At 38.1% G+C, this 26,435-nt stretch overlaps 2 protein-coding genes across 2 annotated transcripts in view; both read left to right on the forward strand.

Annotated features, from left to right (window-relative positions):
* Positions 1-7,128, forward strand: part of ppp2r5a (protein phosphatase 2, regulatory subunit B', alpha isoform) — a 70,068-nt gene extending 62,940 nt beyond the window's left edge. The window contains exons 11-13 of the mRNA XM_041805519.1: positions 1,687-1,814; positions 3,143-3,244; positions 4,595-7,128. Of these exons, the coding sequence (XP_041661453.1) occupies positions 1,687-1,814; positions 3,143-3,244; positions 4,595-4,883 (519 nt within the window). The 3' untranslated portion in view covers positions 4,884-7,128. The remainder of the gene's footprint in view (positions 1-1,686; positions 1,815-3,142; positions 3,245-4,594) is intronic.
* A 4,354-nt stretch (positions 7,129-11,482) lies between these two features.
* opn8c (opsin 8, group member c) lies at positions 11,483-22,853 on the forward strand. Its single transcript, XM_041804910.1, has 4 exons — positions 11,483-11,715; positions 14,279-14,572; positions 17,161-17,492; positions 22,338-22,853. The coding sequence occupies exons 1-4, from the start codon at positions 11,613-11,615 to the stop codon at positions 22,851-22,853; spliced, it is 1,245 nt and encodes a 414-aa protein (XP_041660844.1). The 5' UTR covers positions 11,483-11,612.
* Positions 22,854-26,435: the final 3,582 nt, after the last annotated feature.

Raw genomic sequence — 26,435 nt, forward strand, 5'->3', positions numbered from 1 at the left:
TCACCTATGACGCAGCTGCGCACATGATGGAGTCCCCTCTCCCCCTCTTTTGAGGCTGATAGCTGAAGGTAGAATTAATCTGATTCACAAAACCAGAGCACCATTGTTATAATGAAAAGATTTTAAATCATGGGAAATTCATAACCGGCTGGTGATACTTTTTGTTGTTCCTCCTTGTTACAGTGATGATTGATCCGCTGGAAGGCGTGCTGTCAGCGACACACTTGCTGAATAATGTCAGCGCTACTGTTGTTGTCTTTGTCCACTGTTTTGTTTTACTTGGAAACAAAGTGTTCCTAAAGAGGACACTTTTGTCTGGGAATATTCAGGCTGTTGCTGTCGTTTGCGTGGTTGTGTGGCTGCCAGGACAGTGTGACTGTGAGTTGCGCTCTGGTTTTCCGTCTGTGTATGAGCTTTGTTCCAAATGTATCCGTTCGGTACGCGCCTGTACCGTACCGAGAGGCCCGCACCGAAGGGATACGTTATGAATACACATACCTTTACACCTCTAGTGTCTCCTGCATGTAAAAACAGACTACAGGTGACACTGCTGCTGTCGAATATTGTTCTTTCATTGTGTTTTTATTGCTGGACTGTGATGTTTTGTGAAGCAAATTGGAACTATGATTTTAGTAAGTGCTATATGAATGGTCATAATTATTATTAAATACAGTTGCCCGCCCTTTTGCAGCTACAACAAGATTTTGGAGTACTTGTGCCCAATCATTCTGGCGAGCATTTATGATGTCAGGCACTGATGTTGTACCAGAAGGACTGGCTCGCAATCTCCATTCCAGTTCTTTCCAAAGGTGCTTGGTATGGTTAAAGGGCTCTGTGTAGACCAGTCAAGTTCTTCAGCACCAAACTCATCAAACCATGTCTTTATTACTTTGTGCACTGGGGCACAGTCATGTTAGAATAGAAAAGGCCCTCTGGAAATTGTTGCCACATAGTTGAAAGCATAGCATTGTCCAAAATGTCTTGGTATGCTGAAGCTTTAAGATTGCCCATCACCGGAGATAACGGGCTTAGCACAAACCCTGAAAAACAGCCCGTGCTATTATCCCTCCTCCAGCAGACTTTACAGTTTGCACAATGCAGTCAGGCAGGTAACGTTGTCCTGGCATCCAGTAAACCCAGACTCACGCCTCTGACTGCCAAACAGAGAAGCGTCAGTCGTTTCTCCACAGAACGTGTTTCACATGTTCAATAAGTAACAGGTGTGACTAAATACTTTTGTTCATATAGTGTGTTTTACATTTGAAACTACTTTGCTGGTCTAAAGAGCTCAATAATTTCAATAAAACAGTCAACTAAATGTTTGCATACTGCTTTCAAAAACAGAATGTGGTGATCTAAATTAATCAGTTCCATTTAAATTGATTTACATACTGATTCTTAAATATATATTAAATCATTTAGCTACATCATTCACAATGATCATGAAGTTAAATCATCTTTTTGAATTAGAAGCCAATGAAGTAGAACAGTCCTAAAACAACTATTTTACATTCATCAGTCACCTATTCAGCCTGATGTGAAAATTGCTGTCATTTATTTGCAGCCATCATTCGAACTTTTTCAAATCAAAGAGGTCTAAGTCATTAACCCTCAGAATTAAGCTCAATCAGCCCTATAGAGAGAGCTTTTTATAACCACTGTTTTGCTGCTTCTTTGTACCCACAGGTAGCAGAGCGAGCACTGTACTTCTGGAATAATGAGTACATTCTCAGCCTCATAGAGGAGAACATCGACAAAGTCCTCCCCATCATGTTTGGTAGCCTGTACAGGATCTCCAAAGAGCACTGGAACCCGTAAGTTCTCCAGGCTGGAACCAGTTGTTTATGTAAAGCTCTCTGCCAAAAAAAAAAAAAATCCACATATTTTTTTAGTTTGGTCCCTTATCCTTTAGAGACTTTTGTTAAAAAAGTTTGTGTTATTGCTTGTTTGGAATGCGTTCTTAGCCATGTCAACATTTGATGGCTTATCCCAGGGTTCATGCTGCACCCTTCAACCAAATTCTATGAGGACCTGCTAATAGTTTTTCTTTAATCCAAATAAAATTCCATTTTATTTCATAAGAAGCTACACAAGTTGAGACCAAAGTGGCCCAAGATTTATTAACATGTCAGCTATTGAAAGTGAAAGAAAGACAAATAAAAACATAAGTGATAAAAAAAATCATAAAATGAAAACAATAAGAACAGTTAGAATATTAGATAATGAGAATAAAAGAACTAGAACCACACAAACTGTAAAGTACACAGACAATATCTTCATAATTCATAAGAAATTCTCTTGCTTGCACCTTTTTAACATGCAATCTAAAATTATTTCTTTAAAAAATTGCAGACAGTGCTCAGATGGAGTAGCAGTTAGGTGGCCCCCATGTACAGTGCTTAACAAATTTATTAGACCACCACCCAAAGTAAGGTTTATGCCACAGCTGCCCTAAATTAACAGCATTGGTAATTACCAAAATCATTTTTTATGTTTCTGCAATAATTAATACACCAATATGTAGAAGCTCTTTAACCCAAATGATAATTTTAATGCTGAGATATAATAATTATTGTTATCCATAATTTTCAAATCTACTGATTTACAAAAAAACCTGAAAAAAATAGTAAAGCACATTATTATTTCTTGATTAATGTGTCAAATTATAGTTATTTACTTGCATTCCTGAACAGAAAAAGGAGTTTTAGTGGTTGAATGTTATGCTTGATTCATTTCTGACTTCTTAGAGAAGCCCAGTGAGCTGGCTCAAATTTGGGTATAAAAAGGTGAATTCAGTTTGAAATTCCTCATTCCTGTTCAAAATGGTAAAATGTAGAAAGCTCGCTGAAAATGAATGAGTCCACATTAAAGCACTTCATGAATCTGGATGGTCTCTAAGACAAATATGACAGGTGGTGTAATAGATTTAAGCACTGTACGTGGGTGGCCTGGGTTCAAGTCCAGCCTGTCTCCTTTCCCACCTGTGATTCCCCACTCACTTTCATCAGCATTTCTGACTCAGTGTACTGTCATTTTACATGCTAAAGGCATAAAGAGTCCAAAAAAATCTCCAGTGGGGAAAAAAAATAAGTGTTGTAACTCCTTGCCATGTCACTGATGCTGTATCTCTGCTGTGTTACAGAACAATCGTGGCTCTGGTCTACAATGTGCTGAAGACTCTGATGGAGATGAACTGCACTCTGTTTGATGAATTGACGTCCTCATATAAAGCTGACAGGCAGCGGTGAGCAAATGAGGTTGATTGCCCTCTGTTCTCACCTTGTTTGTCACCTACAGAGACAATTTTAGTAATTGACCTCGATGACATGGAGCCATTTTTATCTATTCTCCATCGAGAAATTTTAACATGTCTTTGAAAGAATACATTCGCACACATCTGTTTGTCTCTTCGGGAGACTTCACAAACAGACTAATGATTATATATTTAGGTGATTAATATTCTGGATTTTACAGTAATGCAACCATTTAAAGCTCTTTTGAGGAACTTTCTGTTTGTGTTGATTTTGATGTCCCATGTTGTCAAAGAGGCACATCTGATCTCTGTGCTGACTTTCTGACAAAAAGTCCCTTTGACCATAAATGTCTCATTCATTCAAATCATCTTCATGGATTTTAACCCAGAGAATGAGACATCTACAGTTGCAATTTATTGATGGTATCAATGAATATGAGTTGGTTAAGTAGCATTGATGCTAGTGTCCTGGCTAACAGTTATCTCATGTTGGAGCTTAAAAGTGTGTCAAACTATTGTTGGGTTCTAATGTTGAAATTTTTTTCTTAATACTTTTAAACCCCTTTTCAACACTGAACATTTTCAGTGAACATTTTTGCAGTTTCTCCAGGTTTAACCTCAAGTATCTTATTTTTACCATATTTTACTGATTTTTTCCACATTGAACCCATTCTTGCTTTTTTTCTCATCTTGTTTGCCACTTTAACCCATTTTGCCACTTTCCCCCCTAATTTTTGGACGTTTTTCCACTCAATGCCCCTTTTCCACTCCGTTTCACCCATTTCTTCCCATTACTTTTTTAAAAAAGACTACATTTGTACAACAGCATAAATAGATAGAATGTATGTTTTGTTGCTTTGATAAGAGTGGTTATTATTCTGGTTAAAAATAAATTAATATTTGCTGCTTATCACAGCCTAACATTAAAATGGACCATGATTTTGCAGACCTCTATAGGCTCCGCAGCAGAAAGCTCTCCCCTTTAACCCCCTTTCTTGTCGCTAATTACTAAATTTGCTTGTGTAGATCATTGCATGATATTGCTCTTAATTTTAGTCTGTTTCATAGACAGTTAGAAACTCTTCACATACACTTTAAAACTGAAATAGAGCCACAGATTAATTTATCTTGAAGGGATCAAGTTCTTTGACATTGTTAGGATGTTGCCATGATTTTTTTCCAACTGTTAATTGTTGGAGCATCATGTCTAAAAATGATTGTGCCTATCTGTAAAAATGATCATGTTTGGCTAAGTTTCCCATATTTTTTTAATGATTGAATATTTTGGACACATAAAACTTCCCTACAGTTGATTTGACATGAAGGATGTCCTCTTTCTAGGGAGAAGAAGAAGGAGCAGGAGAGGGACGAGCTGTGGAAGAAGCTAGAGGAACTGCGACTCGACAACAGCAGCCTGGTCCAGAACAACAGTCACAAACTCCTGAGTGTCCAGAACAACAACAACAACAACAACAACAGCAACAGCAGCAGCAGCAGCAGCAGCAGCAGCAGTAATAACGATAATGACAACCAGGACAAGAGTGTTGATGCTGTTGCTGTCACCACGGGTGACAAAGATCCTGGCGTCAAAGATCCAGACATCATTGAGAGTGACTCCTCTGCCAAATGACAGCGGACACCAGTTTTTATCCCCACAGGGTGTTCATACCTGGTTCAGGACTGCCAGAAGACCATTAATGGAGACAGAAACAACACAAATTACACCTCAGCAGTATAATAAATCTACTTAGAGTGATGTAGAATGCCAGCATTTCTTTGGCAGATAAAAAAAAAAAAATCTATATTTCAACTTAAGACTATTTTTGGATGTTACGGTGTGGCTGCAGTATATTGTTTGTCTGATCAAAGATGTATCTTCTCACATTTAGTTTCTTAACTGAAATGATTTTTTTGCTATATTCATTGTAATATACACAGGAGAGGAGAAAATAATGACTTGAATTCAAAGTTTCCAATCGTGCTGCACTTAGACAAGCTGAATAGCTATTTAAAGATGTCTATTTTTCAGTGTGCTTTTCCTTGTTGCTGCCAACATTTGTGCGAACCTTAAAGAAGAAGGGAACCGCAGACTTTGGGAGCGTCCGGGGCAGATGGGACCAGATCCATAATTAGACATTTAGTGTCCATTAATGTCAAGAAAAGGGCTGTTAACAGGAGCAGAAGATAGGTCCATGAGAGGTGGAGGATAAAAAGTGCATGCCAAAATCAAGATAAATCCAAAAGAATTATTATCCCAATCTGGATTTCATCTTTGTTGCTGGTTCCAGATGGGACTTTAAAGCTAAAAACTACTCACAACTAGAGTAAATTTCTTATTTTTGCAACTATTTGGGGGTTTCAGGTGTTGTAAAATATTTTCTTATTTGGGTGGAGCTAATAATTATAACAGCACTGGCATTTATGACTTTATTTTCACTTAAGTGTTAGAAACAGCTTTGAAAGTCTGAAACATTTTTCAGAATCAAAAGCATTGTCATGACATTTTGGGGACACACATTGGTGCTTTTGTTAACTGTCAGACAAAAAGATTGATACTATTCATGTCTGTAGGATAAATATGAAGCCACAGTTAGCAACTTGTTAGCTTAGCCTAGCATGAAGAGTGACAACATAGCACTTAATGTATTAAACATGGATGGGGTCTTATTGATGTCAACCATTGGTTTCAGTTTAGTCAGGACCACTTTGTCAAAAACACTTGATTTGCAGCTGTAAATATTTCTTTATTAGCAGTTATTAATTAGCATATATTGCTGTTGTTTATGTTTGGCGGAGTGGCTGTCGTGAGATCCCCCCTGCCCTTCCATGAGCCTATGTGTAAAGCATTAAGCAGAAATAGCACAGGTTCCTGCTCAATGCAACTTCCGTTTAGGGTTAGGGTGAGGGTTAGGATACCAAAGTTAAAGTTAAAAACCTGACCTGCAAAACCTAATAACGTTAAAAGCCAAGTAAGCGGTCTTACAGGAGAAAAGCTTGTCCTCCATGAAAACATTCTAACTCAGCCAACGGAGCTAACAGAGCTAAAGCTATGCTCACAAAGCGGCTACGTAAGCTTTGTATCTTGTATGTTATCTGCATAGCTTAATTAGCTTTAGCGACAATTGCTAAAGCTCATGTTGCTAAAGCTAACTTAGCTATGGATAATGTGGCTACATTGCTAACTTAGCTAAGTAGCTAACATAGCTAAAGCTCAACTAAAAGCAGCTATGTAAGCTACATAGGTATGTTATCTAGGTAGCTACATTGACATAAGCTATGTTTGCTACAGCTCAAGTTGCTTAAGCTAACTCAGCTACATTGGCTTATGTAGTAACATAAATCACATAGCTAGCATAGTTTTGATAGCTTTAGCTCAAACTCACAAAGCTAAAGCGAGCCACTGTTGGTGTGACTACGTCTGAAACAATAATTTTCCTTTTCTTGATATGACAGCTTTTCCTCCTCTAACAATTAAAACTTAATTACTTTTTTCCCAAATTTGTAGTATTTTCAGTCAGTTTTTAAAGCACAATAACCCCACTAGTGTTAGCTATCAACAAAATTAGCTTTACAGCCAATCTTATTTTTGTACTTGACTGGAAAAAAAATTATTTTGTGCAGTAAAATGAGGATTATAAAATGAGTCTTGATGGGACTTAGTAGATTTTGGAGTCAGCCTCAAGTGGACACTTGAGGAACTGCATTTTTTTTGCTCTTATTATTGCCTTTACTTCTCAGTGCTAGATGTTTATCTTGGTTTAGAGCGTCATATTTTGACTTTTTAGATTCACAATTTTAAATTTTAACTCCCATCTTGACTTTTAAGCTCATGATTTTGATTTTTATGTCATATTTTGACCTTTAAAACTCATGATTTCGACTTTCTTTTGCATATATTTGCCTTTTAAAACACTATTTTGTCTTTTAATTTTGTGTTTTGACCTTTTAAAAATAGAAAGTTTCACTTTTTATCTCAGATTTGGAGCCTTTAAAATTATCATTTTCACTTTTTAATTCCAAAATCAGTGAGAGATTTTTTTTTCCATATTTTATTAATAGTGAAAATGGATTGACAGTTTATGGTTAAATGTTGACCCTGTTAGGCCCTCGGGATAGGCCTAAGTCCAGAATCCAGCCCCTGCTATGATTACGTTTGACAGCCCTGGTTTAGAGCAACACTCAGAAAGTCTTCAGCCAATTTTAAATACTGATTTTTTTTTTTTTTTTTATGGACTTTTTGAAAATTGAACCAAAGTAGACACTACACTGGCCAATCACAAACATGTATTCCTTTTTTCCATCCATTTTCTATACCGCTTATCCTGTTCAGGGTCATGGGGGCCTGGAGCCTATCCCAGCTGTCATTGGGTGAGAGGCAGGGTACACTCAGGACTGGTTGCCAGTCAATCACAGGGCTGACACACAGAGACAGACAACCAGGCACGCTCACATTCACACCTACGGCCAATTTAGAGTCACCAGTTAACCCTAATAAGCATGTTTTTGGCAGTGGGAGGAAGCCGGAGTACCAAAAGAGACATTCATACTATCCTAGATGGGTAATGAGATGCTTTTGTCTCATGAACACTGTATTTTTCTGTTTCTGTAATTACTGAAGGTATTAAAAAGGTTCTAAATATATACATGCACCTCTTAGCTTGACTTCCATGCATTTTGCTTTCTGCAAACAGACACAAAAGAGTTAAAAAAAAAATATTTGCACTTTCTCGGGGAGTTTAATCATAAAAAATATTGCTAATTTTTGTTGTACAGTAATAAACTAGCAATAAAAGTGGCAATTTTCCAGGATTTAGATGTACTTAAAGGTAAACTTTGTTACCTCTTTATACAGCCAGGGTAGCAATTTCTATTTATTCAGTCTTTATGCTAAGATAAGCTAGCTTTAGCTTTGTATTTATCCACTAAACGAGTGGTATCAGTCATCTGATCTATACCTTAAAAAAAGCTCATCTGTGTCTCCCAAAATGTCAAACATTTCTTTCAAAAGAAGGGGATAAAGAAATAAGAATTATTAAAAACATAAAGGCCTATATTTTTCAGCAGAATTGGAAAGAAATATTTTTGAATGTTTTACTTTCCAGATGGATCATGATTGGCTACAGGATGTGCTTAAGTGTATATTTGTTGAGTGTGTTTGTGTGTATGTATATTGTTAGTTTGGAGGCTACTTAAAGGGAAATGCCACTCAAATTAAGATTTAATGTACAGTTTGTTGTTTCTGTGGTCTATGAGAGTACAGTCAGTGCTTTGGAACATAAACGGTTTCTGTCAAAGCTGGAAAGCAAAGGACTTCATTTTTCTTACCACGTTTCTGGTGTTTCACAGCACACAAGAGGGTTTTGGTGTGTTTTTGAGTTTTTAGTTCCAAATAAGGCTTGTCACAACGTAGTGAGAAATAACACCACAGGATTGGTTTTTTTTTTTTTTTTTACAGAAATCTTAGCCTTCATGCCTGCAACTCCAGACTTTACAATAACCTCACTTTGCTTTTATGTCCAGTTTGGAGTTGTGTTCATAGACTTCATCTGACTGCCACAGATCATAGGAACAAGTTTTTAAAAACTGAAAGGTGTTTCCCTCTGAACCTGAGAGTCTGCTCTGTTACTGTGTGAGTTTATATTTTTAGGTCCGGTCTTTTCTGATGCCTTTTCTGTCTGTACAGCATTCCAAAACCTCTGTGACGATTAAATGATGAACCGCACAGGAGGAACCTGTTTTACAATCGCAGATCTTATTTAGGTTTCACTGTCAAATAAAGTCGACTTTATCTTTCTACTCAAATCATAAAAACGGCGTCTGTGTTTTCTTCAGCTCTTAGGGTGTTTGAGTGTAGTACAACACAGTGGTCAACAGATGGTGCTAGGATTATCTTTCACACTAGCATGGAGCCTCTATCCCTGCCTCTTTCTATGAGTACATATAATTTCTCTGAAAAAGGTCATTGTTTGAATTCAAGTGCTTCCATCACATGAAATTCAGCACATTTTTATGATGTGAAGTCAGGCAGAGAAGTAAACAGACCCTTACTGAAAGCCCCTGGGATGAGTTTTTATGTGGTTATGACAGGCCAAACTATGATGTCTCTTAATGAGCTACAGCAGCAACAGCAGGCCATCAGGGACAGGATTTACCAGACCTACTATCTTGTGGTTTTATGTCTTGGCAAGGTCTACACATGCTGGATAGTGAAAGTACAGTGTACAGGATGAAGACTGGTTGCTGTGGATGTGGGATTCATAGAAAAAATATGAAAATTGGATGAACAGAAGGTCAAATGACATTGATCAGTAACCTCTAAAATATAATCAGTTTACCCTTGAGTCACTTTGGACATTGTAGCAAAATTTGATGAAAGTCACTCGAAGCATTCTTAAGATACTGTGTTTCCAAGCAAGCGATGATCATGTGACCCAATGGTCTTGACCTTTAACTTGCTCTTAATCTAAGACCTTCAAAATCTAAATCATCTATGCTTGAGTCAGAGTGAATATTGTGCAAAGTTTGATGAAAATCACTCAAATTGTTCTTTACAAAGTCTGTACACATGCAAGGAAGGAACATGTGGCTCTATGACATTTATCCTTTTCTAAACGTAAAAATCTGATCAGTTCATTCTAGAGTCAGAGGGATAAAAAAAATCCCTTTTAATTGTTCTTGACAATTTCCACTCCGAAGCAAGGGAGGAACATGTGGCCCTGCATCCTTCATTCTGGACCCAAGACCTTCAGAATCTGAATCTTTTATCCTTGAGTCAGAGTGGATATTTGTGCAAAGTTTGATGAAATTTCTCAAAGTGTTCTTGGCAAATCCCATCCACAAGAAAGGGAGAAACATAGGACTCAATGATCTTCACATTTCACTGAACTCTTCCGACAATCAGAGTGGACATTAGTGCAAAGTTTGATGTCAATTCCTCCAAGCATTCTAGACAATTCCAACTGACAAGCAAGGCTAGAATATGTGGCTTAGTGACTCTCACATTGACCCAGAGTTCTTCAAAATCATATTATAAAGAAGTCGCATGAATAAATGGCCTGAGAAAGTAAAAATTATCACATCTCTCAAAAATGTATTAACTTCCAAAAAAAGTAATGTACAAATAAAAAATGAAAGTTGTGGTTTGTTTGCTGTCCTTTTTACAACTGCCAGTCGATTCAAGCTTAAGCTCATCATAAAACGCTGTTATGGCAATTTTTTGTTCGCCATGAAACAGGACGTTTTTCCCAGTCTTAAAAAATTCATAGAGCCATGAATCGTTGCACAACATTTTTGAATGAGAGAGGAGAGGGTTGGCATCAATTTTTGCTAGTTCTGGTAAATCCATGGAGTTCTTCTTGAATTAAGCCATCAGAGGGAGTTAGAGTGATCTAAATATAAATGATTTTACAGTTCACCAAGTTATTACTTTCATATGTTTGCAGTAGAAAACTGCTATTACATTTGTTGGAAATGTATTACATTTGTGAGATAATGTTAAAAACTTCTGATTTGTATGACGCTTGTGGGCAGCCATTACTTTTGCTATTGTAACACACCCTGGAGGGCATTTACTATCACTTTTATTACTGGAAGCGTACCCAACATGGCACTTTATCACATTTTGACCTCTGGGAGGGCTTAATAAAACATTTTGCCAGCACTGGTTTTGTCTAATATCAAGGCAAATAGAGCAGATGTCCCAAAACTTTTCAGCCTGGGACCCCCGCTGTCCCTAAGAGTGGTTGATGCATAACACAGCTGTTCACACTCAAGAATAGCCATATGCACACTTACAATTAGAGAGTTTTTCAAAGATTATTTTGATTTTAGCATAAATCTCCCCAAATTATCATGTTTTATTTTCATTTGAACTAATTTCAATGCATATTTTTCAACAAGAAATGGTTAATACTATTTGAATCATTTCAAAATGTGGACACTGTCATGTTTTGTTGAAACAACATGTAACAGAAACAATGATAGAATATAAAATATTAGGAGTAAAAAGATAAGAAATATTTATACAGGCGATTCAACGGCTCTTTCTCCCCTTACAGTATCCGTGGTCTCTACTGCACTCATCAGATGCTCTGTCAGTGACAGATGTCCCCTCTGGGCCTCCGTATTCGACCACGGGAGCTGCATTAACATCTTCAGACTACCTCTGAGAGTTCACTTCACGCTTCTGCATCAGTTCACACCCGCTCCTCTGTGCTTCCTCGTCAGCACGTGGCTCGTGCTTTGAGTTACCATGGTGACACACCCACCAGCATAAAAGTAGGCGTCCGCCTGCTTGTGTCGCTCCGTTAAGAAGAGACCGGAATTTATCCCGCGACACCATCGGAAAGAGCTCCAACCAATGCCTCTGAACTTCTCTGAATTCAACCGGAGCGTCTCTGCCTTCACCTCCAAGTTGACCCCAGCTGCTGACATATGTGTTGGGCTCACCATCCTCTCTGTCGGTACGTGATTTTTTTTTCTCTCCTCGGCCAACATAAATAAGACTTTACTGACCAGCCAGTCAGTACATTAAGCGGAAAACAACGTGAAAAACCCCAAAAAACTTTCGACACTTTCGAAGACGTCAGAACAATACATGAAAAAGTTTTACTTTCAGAAATAATAATTTACCTTAGAGTTTCAGCAGAATAGAAATAAAAAAAAACTCAAAACGATGGAAATACACTTTTCCTCAAGTATCTCTACTTATTATATGTATTTTTCTGTTCCAATGTTTGCATGGGTTTTAAAGTGTATCAAAACACTAACAATTGAGCAATTTTCTTTAAAGATACAATAGCCTACTCCGAGAACTTTTAAAGCAGACATTCTCATGTTTATGTTCTTTCCTTTAAATCAGTTAAAAGTAGTTTTTCTTACCTCTTTTCCTATTCAAAGGTGGTTTATCTTGCTCATTAACCTTTTAACCTTTTGTTATCAGGAGGTTTGGTTACTATCCCTAGAAACCTTAACCTCCTTATTTAGATTTCTAATCAACCCATGTATTCTAATAAGGCATACAAATGGGGGGACTACATGATTAGGCCAGGACTTATGAGGGACTAATGAGAGCCAGCCTGATGCCTCAGGAGATGTTGATTTTACCCGGCAACAGTAATCACTGGTAAAGGTTGGTTAATTTAGCTCTGATATCTGAAGATGCTCTGATGATGAGACATGCAATTTTATTTATCATGGAGGTAGTAGTTTCAATCCAGCTGTTGTTAAAGAAAGGCTTGAGCGACTATCAAAGAAAACTGGGGGGTTGCAATAAATATAGAACACCCAATAAATCACTGGTTTGATGAAGATCAATGTTTTATCAGCTGTTTTCAACTTAGAAGACTGGAAGAGCCTTAAGTTGTAATAACTTATACACAAGTGTTACAGGATGTCCCACAAAAGTCCAGTTAGAAATGTAAAGACATTTCATACCCTTAAGGTTGAACTGCAACTGAACTGTAAATCCTGTTGTTATGAACACTGCATTTTAAGAAGCATTACCTCAACACTTGGCACAAGTGTCCACTAACACAGTGGCTCCCAAAGTGGAGCTGAGAGAAACCATGGGGGGGGGCAAGAGACGCCTTCAGTTAGATAAAGACATTTTTTTATTTCGAATTGTTTATTTAATAGAGATGCACAGTATTGGATTTCTGCAGATACCCTGTGAGGTGACATTTCTGAGCTCGTTTTGGCTAGTGTTGCACTAATGCATCATGGAACATCGGCATCAACTGCTAGTTGCCTTGTGAGCCCTCACTGGCAAAAAATCTGACACACAGCAACAACAGTTGCCGATGTTTGTCAAATGTGGAAAATAGACAAATCTAAAGTGCTAAAGTATGACAGCAATGATAGACAGCAGTCTGACAAGTTTTTGCTGCCTGGCCAGAGCAGCTGAGCTGCAGCGAGCAGAGTCTCTTATGTGGTTTAACTTTTCCAAACAATAGTTATACACTTAAAAATTCTCCCATCATCTACTTTACCTGCACAGCAGTTAGTCTGAAGGAGAAGTCAGCCTGTCGGATTCATCATCTGCAGTCAGGAATGTGTCCACTGACATGATCACCTCGGTAAGAGCCCTGAAATGTCAGGTTGACACTAATCACAGTGTAAAAAATACACTAAACTACTACTACTGTCAGGTAGGAGGGGCAGTGGGACAACGGGTTTCCTTATCCAAGAAGGTTAACCACTAAATCACAAGTGATCAATGGGAACGAGGGGAAAACAAAAGCAGAAGATAATAAGCCAAAACCTAAAAACTCCATTCTTAATAATACTTAGAAAAGCGGAAAATACACCACTTCTGCTGTGAAGCTGAAAAGGAACAAACTTATAGGGAGACTGAGAAAACTATCTTCAGAGGAAACCCAAAGATCCCCTGACTGGTGTGAAAAAGATAAACAAAAGACTGGTAAACAGTTTCCAGCACCAACAACTTTTAACCCTGGGGTCACTGGTTATTCTCATAAAATTTGAAGTACTCTTGTAAAATTTACTCAAGAAAATGTAGCTGCAATGCTTACGCAACATTTAACTTTCTAACTCACAGGATATAACACAAGGATATGCTCTCAATACCTCTGAAGTAAGACAATGAGCCCCAGAGTATATATAGGTTTGCCACACCAGCCACGCACACACACCTGGAACGGCACTGATTGACTCACACTGAATAGCTGTTTCTCAAAGCCAAAGAAGGATCTTCGAACAGCTGGTTTTGAAGGATACTACATCAAAAAACTTACATTAACTGTTGAATGGTTGCTCATGATTTATTCAATTATTCTAAAAAATAGGCTTTCCTGTGTGTCATATACTATGTTTCAAAGATTATGAAGGACAGACAACTCATTTTCAGTGAACAGTAGTTTTAGCTTGAAAGGTGCTGAATACGAAGCGATCTGATAAAAGATGGTTATTAAATTTGACCTTGTTGCCTGATGGCTACATTTTATGAATTCATCTTCATGCTCATTGCTCAGTATACCTTCTCATATCTTCTGTCCCCCTCTCTAGTTCTGCTCTCTGTTCTGGGCAATGGGCTGGTTCTGGTGATTTGCTACCGCAGGAGGAAGAAGATGGTGGGCTCAGAGCTGCTGTGTGTCAACCTGGCCGTGGTCGACTTCCTCTGCTGCATCTGTTTCTACCCGCTCTCCATCCTCTCCTCCTTTAACCATGTGTGGCTCGGAGAGAACGTAACATGTGTCTACTACGGCCTTGGCTGCTTTATTTTCGGCCTTTGTGGCATGTTCACCATCACTGCCATCAGTGTCACCCACTACCTGAAGACTTGCTACAGCTTGGTTTACGGTAGGAAAGGATTTTCTTGAAAAGATGATTACAAAGGGTTGACTGCAGAAAAAGACAAGGTGGATAAAAGGCTTTCACTCTTCAAGACATTGCCTTTTTCTGGCCTATTTACCAAGAAACATCTACCCATTAGCATAACCTTTCATCTTTTTCAGCATTTTTTTATTTAATACAGTATATCTTAATCCACAAGTACCCTTGTGTTCAATACAGGAGTTTTTAAATATACTGCAGATGCAAAAGCAATACTAAGAAAAGAAAGAGGAATACATTTAAAGCTCTTGTTAGCCAATGCATTCCCTTTTATCTTGAGTCCTCCACCCTGTCTAATGTAGGGACTGACGTGATATTCAATGCTTCAATATATATAATTTCACATGGTCCTGCACAAAAGGTAAATGGAAAGCATGATAATCACATAAAGCCTTAATGGCTGTGTGACACACATGTCTATTTTATTCTTCATGACCAGTCAGGCTGAATGTTGGCTGGACTCATTTCTCTAATAATTAGAGAAATGAGTCCAGCTTTGAAATCAAGTAGAAGAGCAAGATTCAAACTAAAATATAAAATATAATAACTAAAATAGCTCAAATAATCGTTCTTCGAAAGAAGTTGTTCCAGTCTTACTGGGAGGGACAAATGCAGGGAGACAGATCACTAAACCTTCTCACAGAGATACTTCAATTATGTTCTGAATTATATCTCTCTTGCTGACAGAGAAGATTGTACTTGTTGTGGAGAAGAAAAAAAGATTTTAAAAAGTATTGAAATTCTCAGGCCACTTTTTAAAAATGTAGACCTACGTACAGGTGCAACCCAAAAAAAAAGAATATCATTAAAAACTCTTTTTTTGCTTGGATTTAATTCAAAAAGTTAAACCTATAAAAGTAAGGTTTTGTGAGCCTGTATGTGCTCATTACGGTTCAGTACACAAACTGCAATCATGGGGAAGACTGCAGACATTATAGGTGTCCAGAAAACAATCAGTGACACCCTCCACAAGGAGGGTAAGCGACAGAAGGTCACTGATGAAAGGGCAGGCTTTATTCAGAGGCTGTGTCGACGCTTATTCATGGACAGCTAACTGGAAGGGAAAAGTGTGGAAAGAAAAGGTGCACAAGCAAGGGGTCCAGGAAATGGACTATATGTGTTGTGTTCCTAGTGTCGGGCCAATCCTGTGCCACAGAAAATTTTAAAAGCATCTCACCTTGAAGTCCAGTGTTTTCAGTTTCTACAGTCAGTGATGGTTTGGGGTGCCATGTCATCTGCTGATGTCGGTCCAGAGTCAACACATTCAGCCATCTACCAGGAGATTTTAGAGCATATAATGCATCCATCTGCTGAGAAGCTGTACGGAGATAGAGTTTCTTTCCAGCAGGTTTTGGCACCTGCCCACAGTGAAGCCAAAACTACCAGAAACTGGTATGCTGACCATGGTATTTCTGTGTTTGACTAACTGGCCAACTGGTCCGACCTGAACCCCACAGAGAATCTCTTGGAAAATACTGAGAGGAGATGAGAGACACCAGATTCAACAATACAGAAGAACTGAAGGCTGCTCTCAGAGCAACCTGGGCTTCCTAACCCCTCAGCAGTGCTACGGACAGATTGGCTCCATGCCACATCACATAAATGAAGTGACTTGTGTAAAAGGAGCTCCAACCAATCACTGAGTACAAACATTTTCCAGGTCACAATTATGTATTATATAAAATAACTATGAAAAATAAAAATGAACTTCTTAATGATATTCTAATTTTCTGAGATGCACCTGTATATGGGTATTTTAGTACTGTTGATCAGTAAGGGTCCAAATATTGATCATTGATCACAAAGTATTCAAATTCAGCGACTTAATTTTTTTATTTTTAGATATTCTACTGGCTGTAGATCAAATGATGTATGTGGTGCCATCCATCGTCACCACAGAGTGGGTGGGTTGTATAAGGTACCTGGCAATAGTAGTAGCATGAGCATCTAGGGATTTCAACTCACTGGTTGTTCTGGCAAGGAAAAGCTTGGCTCTACAGTGTAGCAGATGGATACACCACTCTGCAGTGCGTAGTGTAGTGAGTTTTAGGTAAAAATGGGCCAAGAAACAACACTAGCATAAACGAAAATTTTTGAAAGTGTTTTACTTCTCACCCAGAAAGCCTCTGCGTTTGACCGTTTGACATGATTTTGCAATACAAACTTCAGCTCTGTGCTCGTCAGCTTGGACTGGACGTTGATGGATTTGGTTTGTGAAACGCTATAATCGGCCTGATGTATCGGCCCGCCGATACATCGGTTGGGCTCTAATCCAAATGTTCCTACTTAACAACATGTGTATCTTTGACCTAAGGGTGTTAAATTCTTAGAAGTAGCGTCAAACATAGCCTTCATCAGCATCTTTTTTTTTTTACTACTTTCTGCATCTATAATTAGCCTATTACTAACACTACTATTTACTTTTACCAACTACTATTACAGCCAAGTCTTGGTCTCACTTTTGACAACAGAATGGGTAAGCAAATTTGCCAAAATCTGAGCACAAAAATTGTTTAAACTGCTTGCATTAACATAGGTTTCATTTGTCTTTACAGCTGTGTGGCTGGAGGGAACAAACCTACGGATAGCTTGCTGTTCCATTTGGTTCGTTGCCACGGTGTGGTCCAGCTTCCCGCTGTTTGGATGGGGCGAGTACGTCCCTGAGCCTTATGGACTGTCCTGCACCATTGCCTGGAAGGGCTATCATACCTCAGCCAAGGATGCCTTTTATGTCATCTGCTCCTTCGTCTGTTTTACACTGGTTCCTGTCCTCTTCATTGCGGTGTCCCAGTGTCTGATCCTCTACAAGGTGTCTCGCTTTTCCAACTCACTGTCCGCTAAAGGGATCCGCAACAACCTGAGGAACACGGAGAAACGACTCTCTTTGGTGAGTGAACCAAGGTTTAATGATCTTAGGAGAGTAGAGCTTCTTATACCTTTGTATAAGACAAGGGGTGAGTTAAACTTCAATTGCCTCAAGCTACAACCAATCAGCCAATTACTAGATCTTTATTTGTACATTGCTAATTCATACATGGACAAGGGCAAGGGCAAGAGTCGAGACTTTTTAGATGCATCTGAGGATTAACAATCTAAGTACTGTAAGATTTGGTTTTCATACAACTTCTCCTAAGGTCAGAGGTGAGGATAAATCAGAACATTCAAATATCTTGAATTATCATTTGATTAGTACGGCACACTTTCCTCTGGCCCTGATATTGTACATTGCTATTTCAAGTAAAAAAATCTACTTAAAGGTTAAAAGGAAAAAACTTAGTCTGAAAATGTTGCCTCATTCTATCATCCTCAGTAGATATTCTAGGGGCATTGGCAGCCTCTCCACTCATTCTTATATATTTATTAAGTTTCTGTTCCCTGCCACTCAAGTCGTGTCCTCCAGTTTAAACTCAAAGGAAAAAATGAGTTCTGTAGATCTTTACTGATAAACGCTCCAAAAGAGTGTCCTTCCTTAAGTTAAAGAAAGAATGAACAGAGGGAGCAGTGGCAATGAAAAAAATGCTGCAAATGTTTTACAATAACTAACGGAGATAAGAAAATAGTGCAGGTTTAAGACATATACTTAGAAACAGAAAAAAAACATTTGGATATATTAACTGGATAGATTTATTTCTAATGTGTAAAAACTTAAAATAGATATGCAAATGGGTAAACAGATCTGCAGATATTTAACCCAGTTTGATAGGCATTCATAGTTAAAAGTTAAAAATTGTAAAAAAATAAAAAAAAAAAAAAAAAAAGTAAAAATGATCATCTTAAAAGCTTATAATCTGAGTTAACAAGACTAGATTAAAGCCTAGTATATGGCTGACCACAACTATTTGGGATACCTGTTGAAATGCCGACTAAAATGTGTGTTCTGGCAGAGTGATTCATTTTGCGGTGTGTAATTGTACTGCCCTTTATGTCTGGGGGTTGAGAATTGAATGATCCCAAAAGTTGAAAATACAAAACCCTGTCAGCAGTAAACAGCCACATAGACTGTTGTCCATTGCATGAATATATATTCCCATTAATTTGGGAAAGTGTCTTGGAAGGGCAGAACTTTCCAAAAAATTCTTGAAAGGTAATAGGAAAAATGTTCTGTCACATTCATGATGGGCCAATCATAGTGAAAAACCTGATTGGTCCATCACGGCAGAGCTCTTTGTGAATTAAACTGATACCAAGGCCACTCGGGGATGTGCAAAAACATCTTCTCTGCTAAGACAAGCTGTTGGTGCAGCTCTCATTTTAAAAAGAAATATGGTCCAGTTTGGATTAAACTGCTTCTTATCTACAACTACATCCAAGCTCTAAGCTATCACGGCAGCAGCCATCGGTTACACAGGCTAACCCCACCAGTAACAATCCCAAACTTATGCCAAAGCAGACCACAAGGAGAGCAAAACACCTTTTCTGTCATGAAAAGCTTTAGGTGTTGCCCTCTGCCCTTGCTTTAATTAAGAAATGCCAGTTCTAACAAAAGTGCTGCTGTAGCTAAGACTGAGCTAATTACTCCACTAGCTGCCATAACTTCTCACACAACAACTAACCCTTTCCCCCGTAATTATCTCACACTTATGCCCAAGCAGGTCGTCAGAAGTGCAAAAACATCTTTCACCTCATGAAAAGCTTTCAGTGTTGTTTTATTCTTCTCTTTTTCACACAGAACCGTGGTCCAGTTGTCATAGTTACAGTGGTAATGTAGCAGACGCTTTTATCCAAAGCGACATACATCTGGGACAGATGATCCTGGTGTTAAGGACCTTTCCCAGGTGTCCACACTGGATAGTCATTTTGTAGTAACCAAGTGGACCTCCCATCTCCTGTACCAAAGTCAGCAGTGTAAACCACTGAGCTATCCAGCCCAGTATGTAGTAAAACTGGCACCATGATGAAGCTGCAGGTAATCCTCGCAGTGGAGGCAGCTGTTCTAAACAGCTTTAAGTACAAGTAAACCCTACCCATAGCACAACTGTGCATCTATGGCTCTAAAAGTATTGTTACTCACTAAGGCACTCAGTCAGTCAGGCACATACAGACCGATGTGTAGGGCTAACCCTGGCAGTCAGCCAAAAGTTAAACTTATTGGTTTAAAAGGCCAAAAGATGAAATTAAAAGTCAAAATAATGTTTTGGAAAGGCAAATATTTGAGATCAAATTTGAAATCATGAACTTTAAAAGGGAAAATTTGAGATAAAATTCAAAATCATGAATTTTGAATGGCAAAATATGAGATAATATTCAAAATCACTAGTTCAAAAGGGCAAAACCTGAGCTAAAAGTCATAATCGTGAGTTTGAAAGGTAAAAACATGAAATAAATTCAAAATAATGAGTTTAAAAGGTCAACTATATGTGATACAATTCCAAATCAAGAGTTTTTGAGGTCAAAATATGAGATAAAATTCAGAATCATTAGCTTAGAAGGTCAAATATATGAGATACAATATAAAAATCATGAGTTTTGTACATCATTTTATGAGATAAAATTGACAGTCATGAGTTTAAAGGAGCAAAATAAGAGTTTAAATTTTTACTGTGAATTTTAAAGGTCAAAATATGAGATAAGTCCAAATTATCAATTGAAAAGGGCAACATATGAGATCAAAATACATCAAATATCATAATTCAAAGTCAAAATTGTGAGATGCAAAATTAAAAATATGAAATGAAAACACATCTTTATGACTTAACAAGGATTTAAAATCATTAAGATTAAGTTAACATTTTTGTTCTGGAGAAAATCTGAAAACCTCATACCAGTGGGCCAGATCTAATAAAAATATGATATAATCTTACGGCTGGGTATAACTGTACCATGGGCCAATTTTTGACCCTGGGCCTTGCGTTTGACACCCCTGGCTTTAAATCTTTAAGTATGCACATTTATCTGGAAAATCTATTTCAACTTGCAGATCTAATTGCAAACCATTTTGTACCAGGGAAATGTCAATCACAAAGAGATAGGCAATAGAAAGATTAATCAATCCATAAGTACCCAGAGATACTCCTCTTTGAAGGAAAATTATGGGAGCATAACAGACTCATAAGACCACACGACACATTTCTGACTTAAAAAAAAACACCTACCCCTGTTGTCAAAGATCTGTGATGCCACACACACATCACCATGGGCATTTGTAGTGATTTCATTTCTCATTTAAATATAAATCAGCTTCACAGTCTTGTTTGGTATGTGGTAAAAATTTGTCTTTTCATTTGCATGCCCACAACTTACCCTTTAAAATAATTAATAAAAAAATGTTTCAGATTTGTTCTAAAACAACTGAATAATAATAATAATAATAAACAGGATTACTGTAGCTGTGAAAAACTATGTAACAGACTTGCAGACTTGATAAAAGACATGGTTCAAAAATAGAAAGAAAATTATATCTTCAGCACCATGTTTTCACTTTTGTCAGCAGCATGTGGCAGCTTAGCCTTGATCGATTCATAAAATTTGAAACCATTTCTTTCTTCAGAGAAAATTGCACATCACATTTGGTGGTGGAATTGATTTTTTCAGAATTTGCAATGGCTTTGCTTTTCACATTTTACTGGACAGAGTGCAACCTGATCCTTGCAAACATCATCTAAAACTCCAACACAAATTCTGTTGGGTGGTGATCGTGGTGGAGACTTGGTACTAAGTGACGGCTGGCCCATTTGTGAATACAGAAGATAAGTCAAGACCCTTCACTCAGCACTGACTTGAAGTATTAATGTTTTGTGACCTTTGGGTTTTATTATTTTATATGTCCACAAGATGAGCATCATCAAGGATTAATTAATAAGACAACATGCTTCTACCTCTCGCTTTCTCCCTCTGCGCCTCTTCTGAGCACACACACAGTCACACAAAGTCACCCACATATAGAGACGTGCCGAAGCACTACATCCAAATTCTGAATTTATCTGTTGTGTAAAAAAACTGATGAAACTGATGGAGCCTATCCCAGCTGTCATTGGGCAAGAGTCGGGGTACACCCTGGACTGGTCGTGAGTTAATCGCAGGGCTGACATATAGAGACAGTCAACCAGGTATGCTCACACTCACACTACGGTCAATTTTAGAGTCACCAGTTAAGCTAAGGAACATGTTTTTGGTGGTGGGAGGAAGCTGGAGAACCCATGCATGCATGGGGAGAACATGCAAACTCCACACAGAAAGGCCCTGACCGAAAAGCGAACCAGTGACCTTCTTCCTGTGAGGCAACAGCACTAACCACTCTGCCACCGTGCAGCCCGACTCCAATCATTAACCTGAAAATTTTGAAAAGCACAGATTCAAAGAGGGACTGATTAAGTTGGCCTGAGGGATATCGTAGGAAAAGATTGATAATGATCAGAGGGCAAATTAATGGTTGCTAGGGGATGAAGTATCAACCCCTGGCTATGATGTCTAGGCAAGAATTTTATACAGCCAAGGCCTTTGCTTGAGGTCTTTTCAGAGCTGAGACCTCATTAACGGTCTTGCCTTGACAGTTGAACTGAAAATTTCAAGTATTTTATTTAAATTACTTGTCTTTATTGCTGCTTTAAAGTAGGAAATGGCATGCTAGGAAACCTTGACTTTTACCATTCCTATTTCTGGAGAGGAGGGTCCCCTTGGAAACATGCTTCATGTGTCCTGCGTGTATATCATAAGTGGCTTTTATCATTTCCTTTTTATCTTTACAGCACAGTTTTCCCAAAGTAGTAATCTTGTGCAATCTGTTCTCTTCTAGATGTTTTTCTGCATCAGCCTGGGCTTTGTGATTGCATGGGCTCCATACGCCGTTGTCTCCTTCCTTTTCATTTTCCACAAGGAGGGCTGGTACATGGCTCCTGAAGGCTTCGTCTTCCCTGCCCTCTTTGCCAAAAGCTCTCACATTTACAACCCGTTCATCTACTTCTACTTCAACAAAACTTTTCAAAAAGAGCTCCGCAGCCTGCTCTTTGCTTTGTGGCCCAAACTGGGAGGGAATCGTGTGGGAGTTCAAGTTGGGGCAACGGGCGAACAAGTCCCTTTTCCCATCCACATTCAGCTCCAGGAGAGACACTGCATGAAAATGACCACTTTGTCTCAGGATAAAACTCAGAGCAAGATCAGGACAAAGAGCAAGAGCAGAGGCAGAGCGACAAGCAGCAGTCACCATTACCATGGCAGGCAAGTGTACACCTGCTGGGGGTCCTCGTCCAAGAATGTTTCCACCTTCTTGGGTAAAAAGTCTGTCAAAGACCCCCTTCCTGTCTCTATATGAACTCTATTACATGCTCATCCTCACCTACATGGCCCTCAGTACCTTAAAGACCTCCTCTGGCTTCAGGCCTCATCCATATGTGTGGGGGGGTACTTTTGAAAAAAGAGGGTTTCCTCCTTTTACAAAAATAATCCTCCATACACACTGAATTCTAAAAAACAGTCTACCTGAAAACACAAAAACACAGTTATGCACTGTAAAAAATAGTCCTTCAATGTGCAGATGAAGCAGCTTACTTAGAGATAGCAATGATGTTGACATGCAAAAGGTTTTCCTTTGTTCCTTTCACAATAACCATTTTATTTTCAAAGATGTCCCATTAACCCAAACCAGGTCTCCTCTAAAACCGCCAGCATTGGTGGCAGGGATTGTGTCTTCAGAGTGTTGTATGTGCACAGTTGTTTTCCCTTGCCACACTTAAGTACTGTACACTTCGTTTCTAAACATCACCCTGGAAGGAGTTTTCCAAAAGGTACATGGGTACAGAAGGGCAAAACGCACAGAAAAACCTAAACATTAAAAAATACACACCAATGTGTGGACTAGGCCTTAAACCCTGTCCATGCACTCACAGTCTTTAGACACTGGTCTGCTCGCCACCTCTTACAGCAGCCTGCAGACTTTAGAGGCAGAGCCTTCAGTGTGGTAGCCCCCACTTTTTGGAACTCTCCTGGGAGAACTGTGCAACCTTATAGGCTATCCTCAGACATTTTCAAAAAATACTCCTGAAACCTGCCTGAACTATTCAGTCTTTGAAATTAGTTCATTTCTGCTATCCCTGGCAGACATCGCTATCACTCTTCATTAAATATGTTTTGCTGTCTTTAATTTTTTCTGTCTTATTGTAAAGTATCCAGTCAGGTCCCTTAAAAGGTGAACTATGAATCCAAGCACCAACTATTATCAGTATTATTATTATTATTATTAGGGGGGGAATCACAAGTGGCCCCACGATTCGATATTGTTGCAATTTTAAACATTTTGCAATACAGTGAGAATTGCAATACCATGTATTGCAATATATTGCAAACTATACAATTTTTTCAACTGTTTAGCTGATTTAGCATTAGCCTGTCCTAATGTTTGTCGTATTTCTGCATTATTTTATTTTCACGTAGCACTTCTTGCAAACCTCATGTGTCATGTCCATCTCATTCGTGCCCTTCTTGCATTCCTAATGTCCTTTCCCTGGTGCTGCCATGTTTGTTTCAGTAACTTTCTCCTGCTCTATGACTGTCCCCTCTGCTAACCTCACTGGACAAACAATTGTCCAAACAATTGATTTTATTTTTCTAGTATCATAGACTTCAGTTCATATTAGCAATTAATTTGAAACAATCGATACTTGGTGGACAAAACAATATATTACCAGATAAAATATCCCGATACTATGCAGTATTAATTTTTTTCTCCCACCCTTAATTATTATAAACAGGATCTACAAGGTGAAATTTTTTAATAGTGATCGTCATATAAATCAGTGGTACCCAGCCTTTTTTTCCTTGGAGCCCCCTATCTGTTTCTAATAAATGCTGAGCTCCTCATGACCCAAATAAAAGAAAAACAAATACTGTGATGTCAAAAATCAACATAGATTTTTGATTGTTTTATTAACAAAACCAAAAAACATAAGTCTACGCATTATTCTTACTTCCTGGTTTGAATCCTGATCAGACATTGTCTGTGTGGAGTTTGCATGTTCTCCCTGTGCATGCTCGGGTTCTCTCAGGGTACTCCAGCTTCCTCCCACAGACCAAATACATGCTTATTAGGTTAATTAGAGACTCTAAATTGACTGTAGGTGAGTGAGTTTCTTATCCCATGTTTGACTGGCACCTTATAAAGATATTTCTGCAAATCTTTTGATACCCAGACAGCTTTTATTCTCCTGCTGACTTTCAGCTAGTGCTGAACAGTGTGCAAAAGTAATCTAATTGGGATTGTTTACCCCAATATTGGGACTGCAATATAATATGCAATTATTTGTAGGTTTCTCATCTAATGTGATGTGCAACAAACACAAGTAATGAATCATCCTTTATTAAAACCAGCACAACATAAGCTAAACTAAACAATTTCAAAAAACAATCGAATTGCAATTTTGGCTAACACAATTAAAGCCTCATACTAATTGCTATATTGAAGGGATGATCATTTCTTTGTTATTTTGGTTTTGAATAAGAAACACATACACAAAAAGTAGAAAAGTAGCAAATGTATGTATGATGTGTAGAGCATACCATTGCAAAAAAATGTATCAAACTGGTATTTTGACACATTTCAAGTTAAAGAAATATTGCACTATCTGGGATTTGAAAATTGCTGCAGGCCATATTGCGATTTAATCTAATTTGCAATTAAGTGCCTAGCCCTACTTTCAGCACATTTTTTCTCACAAAAGTATCAATTCAGACACTGTTTAGGCACTGACACCATATAAAAAGTGTGGATTTTGCACCGTATAAGAAAACCCCAAATGATATCCAACCCTACTCAGCACAGCCCCATTATATCCGCTGAGCTGCATGGTACTAATAATAACAATAATATCTTGGATTTATATAGTGCCTTTCAAGGAACCTAAGGACGCTTTTCAAGAACACAAGACATGGACAGACTATGTGAGGGATTGGATGAGTGAGCAAGACTTAGATTACCAGTTGTTCATCTGTGAAAAAGGATATTTTATGTTTGTAATTTCAGATGCAATTGTAACTTTCCAGTTTACACACATCTCCCATTAGAGGATAGTGGAAATTTAAATTATCTCTCTTTTTTTAAACACAAATGTTTCTATTGTGTTGGACACAGTGAGAACAACAGAAATGTAAGAAGCGCATCAAAATGCATCAATAATCAATTAAGAATAGAATCATAGCCCTATGAATCATAATCGAATCATATCGTGAGGTGCCTTAAGATTCCCACCTCTATCAGGCATGATATAACAATCCCACCTCAAGTGAAAATGCTCCAAGTTTCGATTGACCTTGTATGTGTTTTCCCATCTTTGTGTATTAAAGATAAAATTTGGAAGTGTATTTTTGTATTGATGTTTTGTGACATTGAAGCTGTTTATTTCTGTTTTGTAAAAGACGTTAGGAGTTCTACAGAAATATAAAAGAACAAGACAGCAGTATGTTCACAAATGCATTTCACTTAGAATAATAAAGTTCTCTTTGAGGGTTTTTTTTCCGTCTGTGTATGAGAGATAAGGCTTTTAATGCTGCAACTTATAAAGTTATGAAGAAACTGTTTTAAATATTTATTTCTGTACTGTGCATTACTTAAGATCCTTTAAAAATGTTAATAAAAAGGCTTCTGTTTGGTTCAAAATGAAGAAACCTTGTTCCCCACTCTTAATAACTGTATGACTTTCATGGTCCAGTAGTTACAATAGTTAAAGATTTTCACATTTCTATTCAGCCCACAGCCTCATTCTCTGGTGATTAATGGAAAGAAATAAAATTCCCCCTAAGAGCAGAATTAGCTTCATTCTATTTATTGATGATCAGTAAGAGATTGAACAGCTTCATTTATACAAATGAGTAGGTCAGTGAATATTTCCCAGCTGCTGTCACT

Source organism: Cheilinus undulatus, linkage group 14 (assembly GCF_018320785.1).
Source record: "Cheilinus undulatus linkage group 14, ASM1832078v1, whole genome shotgun sequence".
In the NCBI taxonomy this organism is placed as follows: Eukaryota; Metazoa; Chordata; class Actinopteri; order Labriformes; family Labridae; genus Cheilinus; species Cheilinus undulatus.